The following is a 16,273-nucleotide window of genomic DNA, read 5'->3' on the forward strand; positions in this document are numbered from 1 at the left end:
CTAGCATGGGTAAGGAACTACCTAACAGGAAGGAGCCAGAGAGTAATGGTAAGGGGCGAGAAGTCAGACTGGCGAACAGTAACGAGTGGAGTACCTCAAGGATCGATACTGGGACCAATTCTATTTCTAATTTACTTAAATGACATGTTTACAGAATTCAGGAGTAGAATCCTACATGTCAATGTTTGCGGATGACGCAAAATTAATGAGAAGAGTTGTGACAGATGAGGATTGTAGGATCCTCCAAGAGGACCTGAACAGGTTACAGAGATGGTCAGGGAAATGGCTACCGGAGTTCAACACGAGTAAATGTAAAATTATGAAAATGGGACTAGGTGATAGGATACCAAAGGAACAGTACACAATGAAGGGGAACTGCCTACCTGTGACGACGCGAGAAAGAGACCTGGGCGTGGACGTAACACCTAATCTATCTCCTGAGGCACATATAAATAGGATAACGACAGCAGCGTACTCTACACTGGCAAAAGTTAGAACATCATTCAGAAACCTAAGTAAGGAGGCATTTAGGGCGCTTTACACTGCCTACGTGAGGCCAGTCTTAGAGTATGCCGCCCCATCATGGAGTCCCCATCTGAAGAAAGACATAAGGAAACTGGAAAAGGTTCAGAAGTTTGCAACGAGACTCGTCCCAGAGTTTCGAGGGATGGGATATGAAGAGCGTCTGAAGGAACTGAACCTTACGACACTGGAAAATGAAGGGAGAAGGGGGATATGATAGGAACGTATAAAATACTCAGGGGAATTGACAAAGTGAAAATAGATGAAATGTTCACACGTAATAATAACAGAACGAGGGGACATGGGTGGAAGCTGGAAACTCAGATGAGTCACAGAGATGTTAGGAAGTTTTCTTTTAGCGAGAGAGTAGTGGGAAAATGGAATGCACTTAAGGAGCAGGTTGTGGAAGTAAACTCTATTCATAATTTTAAAACTTGGTATGATAGGGAAATGGGACAGGAGTCATTGCTGTAAATAACCGATGGCTAGAAAGGCGGGATCCAAGAGTCAATGCTCGATCCTGAAGGCACAAATAGGTGAGTACACTCACACATTCCTCTCAATGTTTACTGATGATGCAAAAATTACGAGAAGAATCAAGACAGATAAAGATAGACATAGACTAAAGGACGACCTGGACAAACTGGAGGAATGGTCTAGAAAATGGCTTCTAAAGTTTAACTCAGGAAAGTGTAAAGTAATGAAATTAGGCGAAGGGAGCAGGAGGCTGAACACAAGGTACCATCTGGGAGGTGCCTCAAGCACTCTGAAGGCATACTCGCCGCCCTCAAGCACTGAAGGCATACTCGCCGCCCTCAAGCACTCTGAAGGCATACTTGCCGCCCTCAAGCACTCTGAAGGCATACTCGCCACCCTCAAGCACTCTGAAGGCATACTCGCCGCCCTCAAGCACTGAAGGCATACTCGCCGCCCTCAAGCACTGAAGGCATACTCGCCGCCCTCAAGCACTGAAGGCATACTCGCCGCCCTCAAGCACTGAAGGCATACTCGCCGCCCTCAAGCACTGAAGGCATACTCGCCGCCCTCAAGCACTGAAGGCATACTCGCCACCCTCAAGCACTGAAGGCATACTCGCCGCCCTCAAGCACTCTGAAGGCATACTCGCCGCCCTCAAGCACTGAAGGCATACTCGCCACCCTCAAGCACTGAAGGCATACTCGCCGCCCTCAAGCACTCTGAAGGCATACTCGCCGCCCTCAAGCACTGAAGGCATACTCGCCACCCTCAAGCACTCTGAAGGCATACTCGCCGCCCTCAAGCACTCTGAAGGCATACTCGCCACCCTCAAGCACTCTGAAGGCATACTCGCCGCCCTCAAGCACTGAAGGCATACTCGCCGCCCTCAAGCACTGAAGGCATACTCGCCGCCCTCAAGCACTCTGAAGGCATACTCGCCGCCCTCAAGCACTCTGAAGGCATACTCGCCACCCTCAAGCACTCTGAAGGCATACTCGCCGCCCTCAAGCACTGAAGGCATACTCGCCGCCCTCAAGCACTGAAGGCATACTCGCCGCCCTCAAGCACTGAAGGCATACTCGCCGCCCTCAAGCACTGAAGGCATACTCGCTACCCTCAAGCACTCTGAAGGCATACTCGCCGCCCTCAAGCACTCTGAAGGCATACTCGCCACCCTCAAGCACTCTGAAGGCATACTCGCCGCCCTCAAGCACTGAAGGCATACTCGCCGCCCTCAAGCACTCTGAAGGCATACTCGCCACCCTCAAGCACTCTGAAGGCATACTCGCCGCCCTCAAGCACTGAAGGCATACTCGCCGCCCTCAAGCACTGAAGGCATACTAGCCGCCCCCAAGCACTGAAGGCATACTCGCCGCCCTCAAGCACTGAAGGCATACTCGCCACCCTCAAGCACTCTGAAGGCATACTCGCCGCCCTCAAGCACTCTGAAGGCATACTCGCCGCCCTCAAGCACTGAAGGCATACTCGCCGCCCTCAAGCACTGAAGGCATACTCGCCACCCTCAAGCACTCTGAAGGCATACTCGCCGCCCTCAAGCACTGAAGGCATACTCGCCGCCCTCAAGCACTGAAGGCATACTCGCCACCCTCAAGCACTGAAGGCATACTCGCCACCCTCAAGCACTCTGAAGGCATACTCGCCGCCCTCAAGCACTGAAGGCATACTCGCCGCCCTCAAGCACTGAAGGCATACTCGCCACCCTCAAGCACAGAAGGCATACTCGCCACCCTCAAGCACTCTGAAGGCATACTCGCCGCCCTCAAGCACTGAAGGCATACTCGCCGCCCTCAAGCACTGAAGGCATACTCGCCACCCTCAAGCACTGAAGGCATACTCGCCGCCCTCAAGCACTGAAAGCATACTCGCCGCCCTCAAGCACTGAAGGCATACTCGCCACCCTCAAGCACTCTGAAGGCATACTCGCCGCCCTCAAGCACTGAAGGCATACTCGCCGCCCTCAAGCACTGAAGGCATACTCGCCACCCTCAAGCACTCTGAAGGCATACTCGCCGCCCTCAAGCACTGAAGGCATACTCGCCGCCCTCAAGCACTGAAGGCATACTCGCCGCCCTCAAGCACTGAAGGCATACTCGCCGCCCTAAAGCACTGAAGGCATACTCGCCGCCCTCAAGCACTGAAGGCATACTCGCCGCCCTCAAGCACTGAAGGCATACTCGCCGCCCTCAAGCACTGAAGGCATACTAGCCGCCCTCAAGCACTGAAGGCATACTCGCCGCCCCCAAGCACTGAAGGCATACTCGCCGCCCTCAAGCACTGAAGGCATACTAGCCGCCCCCAAGCACTGAAGGCATACTCGCCGCCCTCAAGCACTGAAGGCATACTAGCCGCCCTCAAGCACTGAAGGCATACTCGCCGCCCTCAAGCACTGAAGGCATACTCGCCGCCCTCAAGCACTTAAGGCATACTCGCCGCCCTCAAGCACTGAAGGCATACTCGCCGCCCTCAAGCACTCTTGAGAAGATGGTAAAGATTCCACTAACGAACCAAGAGAACCAGAGGAGAAAATGGCGGCCAGCGTCAATTACCGGCCGCCTCAAAACTGATAACGGAGCACAACCGGTTAATGAGCTTAACGAAGCTCCCAGCTGTAGCGGGGTGTCTCAGCTCCCAGCTGTAGCGGGGTGTCTCAGCTCCCAGCTGTAGCTGGGTGTCTCAGCTCCCAGCTGTAGCGGGGTGTCTCAGCTCCCAGCTGTAGCGGGGTGTCTCAGCTCCCAGCTGTAGCGGGGTGTCTCAGCTCCCAGCTGTAGCGGGGTGTCTCAGCTCCCAGCTGTAGCGAGGTGTCTCAGCTCCCAGCTGTAGCGAGGTGTCTCAGCTCCCAGCTGTAGCGGGGTGTCTCAGCTCCCAGCTGTAGCGGGGTGTCTCAGCTCCCAGCTGTAGCGGGGTATCTCAGCTCCCAGCTGTAGCGGGGTGTCTCAGCTCCTAGCTGTAGCGAGGTGTCTCAGCTCCCAGCTGTAGCGAGGTGTCTCAGCTCCCAGCTGTAGCGAGGTGTCTCAGCTCCCAGCTGTAGCGGGGTGTCTCAGCTCCCAGCTGTAGCGGGGTGTCTCAGCTCCCAGCTGTAGCGGGGTGTCTCAGCTCCCAGCTGTAGCGGGGTGTCTCAGCTCCTAGCTGTAGCGAGGTGTCTCAGCTCCCAGCTGTAGCGAGGTGTCTCAGCTCCTAGCTGTAGCGAGGTGTCTCAGCTCCCAGCTGTAGCGAGGTGTCTCAGCTCCCGGCCTCCCAAGTGCTGTGAGGTATTTAACCGTTCTAATCACAGACACACACACACACACGCACACACACACACACACGCACACACACACACACACACACACACACGCACACACACACACACACACACACACACACACACACACACACACACACAACAAGACGTGGCAACAAGAAACTTTCTAAGCCAGCACACAAAAGAACCATCAAGAATGAGAGGAGAAGATGAACCAGCAATGCTTGATTTGATATTTACCCTAAATGAATGGGATATAAGGGAAGTTAAGATGGAAGCGCCCTTGGGAATGAGTGATCACAGTGTATTGAACTTTGAGTACCTGGTAGAGCTAGGACTTATCTCCCCCCAAAAAGAACTAGGAATCAAAAGGCTGGCATACCGAAAGGGGAATTATGAACAGATGAGAAGTTTCCTAAGTGAAATACCTTGGGACACAGACCTCAGAGACAAGTCTGTACAGGGTATGATGGACTATGTTACCCAAAAGTGTCAGGAGGCAGTAAACAGGTTCATCCCGGCCCAAAGGGAAAAATCCGAGAAGCAACAGAAGAATCCATGGTATAATAGGGCATGTATGGAAGCGAAGAAACTGAACAAAAAGGCGTGGAGGAACTTCCGGAATAACAGAACACCAGAAAGCAGAGAGAGATACCAGAGAACCAGGAATGAGTACGTCAGGGTGAGAAGAGAAGCAGAGAAAAATTTTGAAAATGATATAGCAAACAAAGCCAAGACCGAACCAAAGCTACTCCACAGTCACATCAGAAGGAAAACAACAGTGAAAGAACAGGTATTGAAACTTAGAACAGGCGAGGACAGGTATACAGAGAATGACAGAGAGGTGTGTGAGGAACTCAACAAGAGGTTCCAGGAGGTCTTCACAATAGAACAGGGTGAGGTCACTGTGCTAGGAGAAAGGGAGGTAAACCAGGCGGCCTTGGAGGAGTTCGAAATTACGAGAGAGGAGGTCAAGAGACACCTGCTGGATCTGGATGTTAGAAAGGCTGTTGGTCCAGATGGGATCTCACCATGGGTACTGAAAGAGTGTGCAGAGGCACTTTGCCTGCCACTCTCCATAGTGTATAGTAAGTCACTAGAGACGGGAGACCTACCAGAAATATGGAAGACGGCGAATGTGGTCCCAATATACAAAAAGGGCGACAGACAAGAGGCACTGAACTACAGGCCAGTGTCCTTGACTTGTATACCATGCAAGGTGATGGAGAAGATCGTGAGAAAAAACCTGGTAACACATCTGGAGAGAAGGAACTTCGTGACAAATCGCCAACATGGATTCAGGGAGGGTAAATCTTGCCTTACAGGCTTGATAGAATTCTACGATCAGGTGACACAGATTAAGCAAGAAAGAGAGGGCTGGGCGGACTGCATTTTCTTGGATTGTCGGAAAGCCTTTGACACAGTACCGCATAAGAGGCTGGTACATAAGCTGGAGAGACAGGCAGGTGTAGCTGGTAAGGTGCTCCAGTGGATAAGGGAGTATCTAAGCAATAGGAAGCAGAGAGTTACGGTGAGGGGTGAGACCTCCGATTGGCGTGAAGTCACCAGTGGAGTCCCACAGGGCTCTGTACTCGGTCCTATCTTGTTTCTGATATATGTAAATGATCTCCCGGAGGGTATCGATTCATTTCTCTCAATGTTTGCGGACGATGCTAAAATTATGAGAAGGATTAAAACAGAAGAGGACTGTTTGAGGCTTCAAGAAGACCTAGACAAGCTGAAGGAATGGTCGAACAAATGGTTGTTAGAGTTTAACCCAACCAAATGTAATGTAATGAAGATAGGTGTAGGGAGCAGGAGGCCAGATACAAGGTATCATCTGGGAGAGGAAATTCTTCAGGAGTCAGAGAAGGAAAAAGACTTGGGGGTTGATATCACGCCAGACCTGTCTCCTGCAGCACATATCAAGCGGATAACATCAGCGGCATATGCCAGGCTGGCCAACATACGAACGGCATTCAGAAACTTGTGTAAAGAATCATTCAGAACTTTGTATACCACATATGTCAGGCCAATCCTGGAGTATGCAGCCCCAGCATGGAGTCCATATCTAGTCAAGGATAAGACTAAACTGGAAAAGGTTCAAAGGTTTGCCACCAGACTAGTACCCGAGCTGAGAGGTATGAGCTACGAGGAGAGACTACGGGAATTAAACCTCACTTCGCTGGAAGACAGAAGAGTTAGGGGGGACATGATCACCACATTCAAGATTCTGAAGGGGATTGATAGGGTAGATAAAGACAGTCTATTTAACACAAGGGGCACACGTACTAGGGGACACAGGTGGAAACTGAGTGCCCAAATGAGCCACAGAGATATTAGAAAGAACTTTTTTAGTGTCAGAGTGGTTGACAAATGGAATGCATTAGGAAGTGATGTGGTGGAGGCTGACTCCATACACAGTTTCAAGTGTAGATATGACAGAGCCCGATAGGCTCAGGAATCTGTACACCTGTTGATTGACGGTTGAGAGGCGGGACCAAAGAGCCAGAGCTCAACCCCCGCAAACACAACTAGGTGAGTACAACTAGGTGAGTACACAAACAAACAACGAGAAGGAGTATGATGACAGCAACAAGACATGCATAGATGAAGTGCAGAAGGCAGCAACACTAGCCCACAGAATGAGAGCGAAGCTGATGATCATGGGGGACCTAAATCATGGAGAGATCAATTGGGAATCAAGGAATCCCCATGGTGGGTGGAAAACTTGGGGAGCAAAATTAGTAGATGTTATAGACAGGAATTTCCTGACACAACATGTGAAGGAAGACACAGGAAAAGAGGAGGGGATACGCCGAACCTATTAGACCTGATCTTCACCCAGAATGTAGAAGACATCGAGAATTTGGAGCATGAAATACCTTTAGGAAGCCAGTGACCATTGTGTCCTAGTCTTTGACTACATGATGGAATTCAAACTTGTGACCAAGGGACAAGAGGTCTGGGAAAGGAGAGCTGACTACAGCAAAGGGGACTATAAGAGGATAAGGGACTATCTGGGTGAAGTACAGTGGGAGGAAGTAATTAGAGGAAAAACAGTGCAAGATATGATGAACCAAGTCATACGGAAATGCCAGGAGGCTGAAGAGAGATTTATTCCAACAGTAAAGGAAAAAAGCAGGAGGGAATATAATAACCCATGGTTTAATAGACAGTGTCAGGAAGCAAAGGTGAGAAGCAGGAGGGAGTGGAGGAAGTACAGAAGACAAAGTACAGAGGACAACAGGATCAGATGCAACAGAGCTAGGAACGATTACATTAACATAAGACGAGTGTCGCTAAGAAATTGAGAATGATATTGCAATAAAAGCGAAAAAGCAACCTAAATTACTACACAGCCATATAAGAAGAAAAATGTCAGTAAACGACCAAGTGACAAGACTAAGGAAAACAGAAGGGGCATATACAGAAAGTAACAAGGAAATCTGCGAGGCACTGAATGCCAGTTTCCATGGAGTGTTCACAATCGAGCCTGAGCAGCTCCCATTGTTAGAAGAGATTGCCCTAGATGAAAGACTATCAGATATAGAGGTGACAGCAGTGGAATTAATGAAACAGTTGACAACTCTAGATGCAACTAAAGCGGTTGGACCAGACAAAGTATCCCCGTGGATACTAAAAGAGACAGAGCAGGCCCTCAGTGTGCCACTGGCAATTATCTTTAATAAGTCACTTATGTTGGGAGAATTGCCCAGTTGCTGGAAGAAGGCAAATGTTGTACCGATTTTCAAGAAAGGAGATAGGGAGGAGGCACTTAACTATAGACCTGTATCACAGACAAGCATCTCCTGTAAAGTACTTGAAAGAATAATTAGGCTACGACTGGTTGCACACCTGGAGAACATTAGGTTTGTGAACAAACATCAACATGGGTTCTGGACAGGGAAATCATGCCTAAAAAACCTTTTGGAATTCTATGATAAAATAACAAGATAAGGCAGGACAGAGAAGGCTGGGCAGACTGCATATTTCTAGACTGCCAAAAGGCCTTTGATACAGTACCGCACATGAGACTGCTGTTCAAACTTGAGAGGCAGGCAGGAGTAAGCGGAAAGGCCCTAGCTTGGGTAAGGAACTACCTAAGAGGAAGGAGCCATTGAGTAATGGTAAGGGGCGAGAAGTCGGACTGGCGAACAGTAACGAGTGGAGTACCTCAAGGAACGGTGCTGGGACCAATTCAATTTCTAATTTACGTAAATGATATGTTTACAAGAGTAGAGTCCTAAATATCAATGTTCGCAGATGACGCAAAGTTAATGGGAAGAGTTGTGACAGATGAGGATTGTAGGATCCTCCAAGAGGACCTGGACAGATTGCAGAGATGGTCAGAGAAATGGCTACGGGAGTTCAGCACGAGTAAATGTAAAGTTATGGAAATGGGATCAGGTGATTAGAGACCAAAGGGACAGTACACAATGAAGGGGAACAGCCTACCTGTGACGACGCGAGAAAGAGACCTGGGCGTGGACGTAACACCTAATCTATCTCCTGAGGCACATATAAATAGGATAACGACAGCAGCGTACTCTACACTGGCAAAAGTTAGAACATCATTCAGAAACCTAAGTAAGGAGGCATTTAGGGCGCTTTACACTGCCTACGTGAGGCCAGTCTTAGAGTATGCCGCCTCATCATGGAGTCCCCATCTGAAGAAACACATAAGGAAACTGGAAAAGGTTCAGAAGTTTGCGACGAGGCTCGTGCCAGAGTTACGAGGGATGGGACATGAAAAGCGCCTGTAGGAACTGAACCTTATGACACTAGAAAAAGAAGGGAGAGAGGAGATATGATAGGGACATATAAAATACTCAGGGGAATTGACAAAGTGGAAATAGATGAAATGTTCACACGTAATATTAAGAGAACGACGGACATGGGTGGAAGCTGGAAACTCAGATGAGTCACAGAGATGTTAGGAAGTTTTCTTTTAGCGAGAGAGTAGTGGAAAAATGGAATGCACTTCAGGAACAGGTTGTGGAAGCAAACTCTATTCATAATTTTAAAATTTGGTATGATAGGGAAATGGGACAGGAGTCATTGCTGTAAACAACCGATACTCGAAAGGCGGGATCCAAGAGTCAATGCTCGAGCCTGCAAGCACAAATAGGTGAGTACAAATTGGTGATTACACACACATGATCACTACCTATAAAATTATAGAATGAATTGACGGGATAGATATAGATAAACTGTTTAACTCGAGTGGTACGGGAACAAGGGAACACAGGTAGAAACTTAGTACCCACATGAGCCACAGGGACGTTAGAAAGAACTTTTTCAGTGTCAGAGTAGTTAACAGGTGGAATGCATTAGGCAGTGATGTGGTGGAGCCTGACTCATATTCCCATTGTAACACTTCCTTCCCCCCATCCCTCACCTGCCTCTCCTCTCACCCCTCCCCCTCACCCCCCCCCCCTCTCCCTCCCGTCCGCCAACTTTTTTTTTTTTTTTTTTTTTTTAGTAAAGAGGAAGGAGAGGCATAGGTGAAGGGAAGTATAGAAGTGGGAAATACAGTGAGAGGTATGAAAGCAGGCGGACTGTCCGCCTTGCTGACACGATGTGTGGGTGTTGGCAGCTAAGCTAAGCTGGCTCCCTCTTGTCAGGGAGCTGTGAGTGTATGAGAGGTTCTTCACATGTGTTTCATCATATATGGATGTCCATAGATGAATACTGTGTAGCATTCATATATACACACTCCGATGCTTCCACACATGTTGTTCTGTTTAAGGCTCTTTATTTTATTATTATTATTTATCGAGTTGTTCATACATACATATTATTATTTATCGAGTTGTTCATATATACACATATATACATACATATATACATACATATATATATATATATATATATATATATATATATATATATATATATATATATATATATATATATATATATATATATATATATATATATATATATATATGTCGTACCTAATAGCCAGAACGCACTTCTCAGCCTACTATGCAAGGCCCGATTTGCCTAATAAGCCAAGTTTTCATGAATTAATTGTTTTTCGACTACCTAACCTACCTAACCTAACCTAGCTTTTTCTGCTACCTAACCTAACCTAACCTATAAAGATAGGTTAGGTTAGGTTAGGTAGGGTTGGTTAGGTTCGGCCATATATCTACGTTAATTTTAACTCCAATAAAAAAAAATTGACCTCATACATAATGAAATGGGTAGCTTTATCATTTCATAAGAAAAAAAATTGAAAAAATATATTAATTCAGAAAAACTTGGCTTATTCGGCAAATCGGGCCTTGCATAGTAGGCCAAAAAGTGAGTTCTGGCTACTAGGTACGACATATATATATATATATATATATATATATATATATATATATGTCGTACCTAGTAGCCAGAACGCACTTCTCAGCCTACTATGCAAGGCCCGATTTGCCTAATAAGCCAAGTTTTCATGAATTAATTGTTTTTCGACGACCTAACCTACCTAACCTAACCTAACCTAACTTTTTTGGCTACCTAACCTAACCTAACCTATAAAGATAGGTTAGGTTAGGTTAGGTAGGGTTGGTTAGGTTCGGTCATATATCTACGTTAATTTTAACTACAATAAAAAAAAATTGACCTCATACATAATGAAATGGGTAGCTTTATCTTTTCATAAGAATAACATTTGAGAAAATTTATTTATTCAGGAAAACTTGGCTTATTAGGCAAATTTGGCCTTGCATTGTAGGCTGACAAGTGCGTTCTGGCTACTAGGTACGACATATATATATATATATATATATATATATATATATATATATATATATATATGTCGTACCTAGTAGCCAGAACTCACTTCTCAGCCTACTATGCAAGGCCCGATTTGCCTAATAAGCCAAGTTTTCATGAATTAATGTTTTTTCGTCTACCTAACCTACCTAACCTAACCTAACCTAGCTTTTTTTGGCTACCTAACCTAACCTTACCTATATATATAGGTTAGGTTAGGTTAGGTAGGGTTGGTTAGGTTCGGTCATATATCTACGTTAATTTTAACTCCAATAAAAAAAAATTGACCTCATACATAGTGAAAAGGGTAGCTTTATCATTTCATAAGAAAAAAAATATAGTAAATATATTAATTCAGGAAAACTTGGCTTATTAGGCAAATCGGGCCTTGAATAGTAGGCTGAAAAGTGAGTTCTGGCTATTAAGTACGACATATATATATATATATATATATATATATATATATATATATATATATATATATATATATGTATGTATATATATATATATATATATATATATATATATATATATATATATATATATATATATATATATATATATATATATATATATATATATATGCGAACAAGCCTGAATGGTCCCCAGGACAATATGCAACTGAAAACTCACACCCCAGAAGTGACTCGAACCCATACTCCCAGAAGCAACGCAACTGGTATGTACAAGACGCCTTAATCCACTTGACCATCACGACCGGACAAAATGAGGTGATAGCCGAGGCTATTTGAACTACCCCACCGCCGGGACTCGGATAGTAATCTTGGGCATAGCATTTTACCAAATCACCTCATTCTTTGGGGCACACGTGAGGAACACAAATGCGAACAAGCCTGAATGGTCCCCAGGACAATATGCAACTGAAAACTCACACCCCAGAGTCACTTGTCCGGTCGTGATGGTCAAGTGGATTAAGGCGTCTTGTACATACCAGTTGCGTTGCTTCTGGGAGTATGGGTTCGAGTCACTTCTGGGGTGTGAGTTTTCAGTTGCATATTGTCCTGGGGACCATTCAGGCTTGTTCGCATTTGTGTTCCTCACGTGTGCCCCAAAGAATGAGGTGATTTGGTAAAATGCTATGCCCAAGATTACTATCCGAGTGCCGGCGGTGGGGTAGTTCAAATAGCCTCGGCTATCACCTCATTTTGTCCGGTCGTGATGGTCAAGTGGATTAAGGCGTCTTGTACATACCAGTTGCGTTGCTTCTGGGAGTATGGGTTCGAGTCACTTCTGGGGTGTGAGTTTTCAGTTGCATATTGTCCTGGGGACCATTCAGGCTTGTTCGCATTTGTGTTCCTCACGTGTGCCCCAAAGAATGAGGTGATTTGGTAAAATGCTATGCCCAAGATTACTATCCGAGTGCCGGCGGTGGGGTGGTTCAAATAGCCTCGGCTATCACCTCATTTTGTCCGGTCGTGATGGTCAAGTGGATTAAGGCGTCTTGTACATACCAGTTGCGTTGCTTCTGGGAGTATGGGTTCGAGTCACTTCTGGGGTGTGAGTTTTCAGTTGCATATTGTCCTGGGGACCATTCAGGCTTGTTCGCATTTGTGTTCCTCACGTGTGCCCCAAAGAATGAGGTGATTTGGTAAAATGCTATGCCCAAGATTACTATCCGAGTGCCGGCGGTGGGGTGGTTCAAATAGCCTCGGCTATCACCTCATTTTGTCCGGTCGTGATGGTCAAGTGGATTAAGGCGTCTTGTACATACCAGTTGCGTTGCTTCTGGGAGTATGGGTTCGAGTCACTTCTGGGGTGTGAGTTTTCAGTTGCATATTGTCCTGGGGACCATTCAGGCTTGTTCGCATATATATATATATATATATATATATATATATATATATATATATATATATATATATATATATATATATATATAACACCTACATACTCAGTTTTCCAATTATGGGGGAAGGATATCTGGTCAGTATATCATCTGGGAATTATATACTGTGGGGCGGGGTTTTCATCTAGAGAATCGAGGCTCTTGGGCCACCAGTTGTGGGAGCGGGGCGTCACATCTTGGAGCAATCTTTCTAACATTGGGTCCTCTAACATTTGGATGGTGTTCCACACCCTGATGGCCTGGTGCTGCAGTCTGATGTTTAGTGGCTGTATGTTCAGGAGTTCATGGAGCTCCTGGATTGTCTGATCATATGGTGGACGGTGTTTTGCTGCTCTCCTTAGCGCCTTATTTTGTACTGCTTGCAGTTTCTGCATGTTAGTTTTCTTTATGGTGTGTAGTGGTACTGGGGGATACTCTAGATGCGGCCGAACTAGAGCCTTATATAGGAGGATCTGAATGTTAGTACTGAGGCTTCGGAATCTTCTCAGTTTTCCTAATGCTGCTTTGGCTTTGTTTAGTCGGTCCCTTACATAAATTTGTATCCCTGTTCTATTTATCATAAGTCCCAGTATTCTGCCTACCTCCGCATATTGGATCGGATGGTTGTCAAGGATGATGGGGTCCGGGTTTCTTTTCGCAATGTGTATTATCTGAAACTTTTGTTTGTTGCTGCTAATTTTCCATTGCTTCTCAAAGTTGTTTATGAGTTCAATTGCTGCCGTGGTCTTGTCGGCTAGTAGCGGCTTTGATGGCCAACTCCGCCCCTTCCTCCCGCCACTCCCGTCCTCCCTCCAGCCTCTTCGTCCCCCCCCCCCCCCTTATCCCGACTCTCCGCCCCCCCTCCTGCCTCTCCCCCCCCCCCCGTAGGTCCATCAGCCATTCTACTCCTAATTCAACCTTTAATTACAAATTAACTGACAGCCTCCCTCCTCTGCCCCCTCTCCAACGTGTTTAAAATTCTTGGTCGATACGTGAGTCTCTCATTGATGGTGGAGACCTGATTGTGAGGCCCTGATTGGCACGGAGGCTGAATGGTCCCCACCGCCAGGATGGGCTGGAGGACGGGGATGATGGGGAGGGAAGGAGGGAGGCAGGTGATGGGGAGGAGGGAGGTCATGGAGAGGGAGGGGTGATGGGCTGGGGAAGGGTGAGGATGTAAAGACATGATCCTGTCTTCAGAGATCACCATTGGTCAGTCGTGTTATTTATTGTGTCCACGTGATCTTGTGGTAGTGGAGGGCTGTTGTGGCGCCTCACTCCGGCTGGGAACACTTCTGGTGTAGTCTGGTAGTTAGACCAGACCTTAACGAGGCGCCCCACCCCATCACCACCCTAACTATCCTGTCATGCCGCCTCCCTCCGCCAAGGTGGCTGACCCTCCACTGTGACTGACCCTCCACTGTGGCTGACCCTCCACTCTGGCTGACCCTAAATTGTGGCTGACCCTCCACTGTGGCTGACCCTCCACTCTGGCTGACCCTCCACTCTGGCTGACCCTCCACTGTGGCTGACCCTCCACTCTGGCTGACCCTCCACTGTGGCTGACCCTCCACTGTGGCTGACCCTCCACTGTGGCTGACCCTCCACTGTGGCTGACCCTCCACTGTGGCTGACCCTCCACTCTGGCTGACCCTCCACTCTGGCTGACCCTCCACTGTGACTGACCCTCCACTGTGGCTGACCCTCCACTCTGGCTGACCCTCCACTGTGGCTGACCCTCCACTGTGGCTGACCCTCCACTCTGGCTGACCCTCCACTCTGGCTGACCCTCCACTCTGGCTGACCCTCCACTCTGGCTGACCCTCCACTCTGGCTGACCCTCCACTCTGGCTGACCCTCCACTCTGGCTGACCCTCCACTCTGGCTGACCCTCCACTCTGGCTGACCCTCCACTCTGGCTGACCCTCCACTCTGGCTGACCCTCCACTCTGGCTGACCCTCCACTCTGGCTGACCCTCCACTGTGGCTGACCCTCCACTGTGGCTGACCCTCCACTCTGGCTGACCCTCCACTCTGGCTGACCCTCCACTCTGGCTGACCCTCCACTGTGGCTGACCCTCCACTCTGGCTGACCCTCCACTCTGGCTGACCCTCCACTCTGGCTGACCCTCCACTGTGGCTGACCCTCCACTCTGGCTGACCCTCCACTCTGGCTGACCCTCCACTCTGGCTGACCCTCCACTGTGACTGACCCTCCACTGTGGCTGACCCTCCACTCTGGCTGACCCTCCACTGTGGCTGACCCTCCACTCTGGCTGACCCTCCACTCTGGCTGACCCTCCACTCTGGCTGACCCTCCACTCTGGCTGACCCTCCACTCTGGCTGACCCTCCACTCTGGCTGACCCTCCACTCTGGCTGACCCTCCACTCTGGCTGACCCTCCACTCTGGCTGACCCTCCACTCTGGCTGACCCTCCACTGTGGCTGACCCTCCACTGTGGCTGACCCTCCACTCTGGCTGACCCTCCACTGTGGCTGACCCTCCACTGTGGCTGACCCTCCACTCTGGCTGACCCTCCACTCTGGCTGACCCTCCACTGTGGCTGACCCTCCACTCTGGCTGACCCTCCACTGTGGCTGACCCTCCACTCTGGCTGACTCTTCCAGTGTGGCTGACCCTCCACTGACCTCCCATGTTCCACCGCTGACCCCCCGTGTTCCACCGCTGACCCCCAGTGTTCCACCGCTGACCCCCGTGTTCCACCGCTGACCCCCCGTGTTCCACCGCTGACCCCCCGTGTTCCACCGCTGACCCCCCGTGTTCCACCGCTGACCCCGTGTTCCACCGCTGACCCCCCGTGTTCCACCGCTGACCCCCCGTGTTCCACCGCTGACCCCCGTGTTCCACCGCTGACCCCCCGTGTTCCACCGCTGACCCCCAGTGTTCCACCGCTGACCCCCAGTGTTCCACCGCTGACCCCCCGTGTTCCACCGCTGACCCCCCGTGTTCCACCGCTGACCTCCCATGTTCCACCGCTGACCCCCCGTGTTCCACCGCTGACCCCCCGTGTTCCACCACTGACCTCCAGTGTTCCACCGCTGACCCCCCATGTTCCACCACTGACCTCCAGTGTTCCACCACTGACCTCCAGTGTTCCACTGCTGACCTCCCATGTTCCACCACTGACCCCCAGTGTTCCACCGCTGACCCCCAGTGTTCCACCACTGACCCCCAGTGTTCCACCACTGACCCCCAGTGTTCCACCACTGACCTCCAGTGTTCCACCACTGACCCCCCAGTGTTCCACCACTGACCCCCCGTGTTCCACCACTGACCTCCCATGTTCCACCACTGACCTCCAGTGTTCCACCACTGACCCCCAGTGTTCCACCACTGACCTCCAGTGTTCCACCACTGACCTCCAGTGTT

At 48.9% G+C, this 16,273-nt stretch overlaps 1 protein-coding gene across 1 annotated transcript; it reads right to left on the reverse strand.

Annotated features, from left to right (window-relative positions):
* Positions 1 to 2,377: 2,377 nt before the first annotated feature.
* Positions 2,378 to 16,017, reverse strand: LOC123750898 (uncharacterized). Its single transcript, XM_069308571.1, has 2 exons — positions 15,532 to 16,017; positions 2,378 to 2,500 (listed from the first exon to the last, which is right to left on the reverse strand). The coding sequence occupies exons 1-2, from the start codon at positions 16,015 to 16,017 to the stop codon at positions 2,378 to 2,380; spliced, it is 609 nt and encodes a 202-aa protein (XP_069164672.1).
* Positions 16,018 to 16,273: the final 256 nt, after the last annotated feature.

The sequence above is a fragment of the Procambarus clarkii genome, chromosome 62 (genome assembly GCF_040958095.1).
Source record: "Procambarus clarkii isolate CNS0578487 chromosome 62, FALCON_Pclarkii_2.0, whole genome shotgun sequence".
NCBI lineage: Eukaryota > Metazoa > Arthropoda > Malacostraca > Decapoda > Cambaridae > Procambarus > Procambarus clarkii.

What these genes read in the sequence shown, in the direction of transcription:
- LOC123750898 (XM_069308571.1), bottom strand. Translation starts at nt 16,017, where the DNA reads ATGGGAGGTCAGCAGTGGAACACTGGAGGTCAGTGGTGGAACACTGGA. An exon ending in TCAGCGGTGGAACATGGGAG is followed by an intron (nt 2,501 to 15,531) that starts GTCAGTGGAGGG and finishes GTATGCCTTCAG; the next exon opens with TGCTTGAGGGCGGCGAGTAT.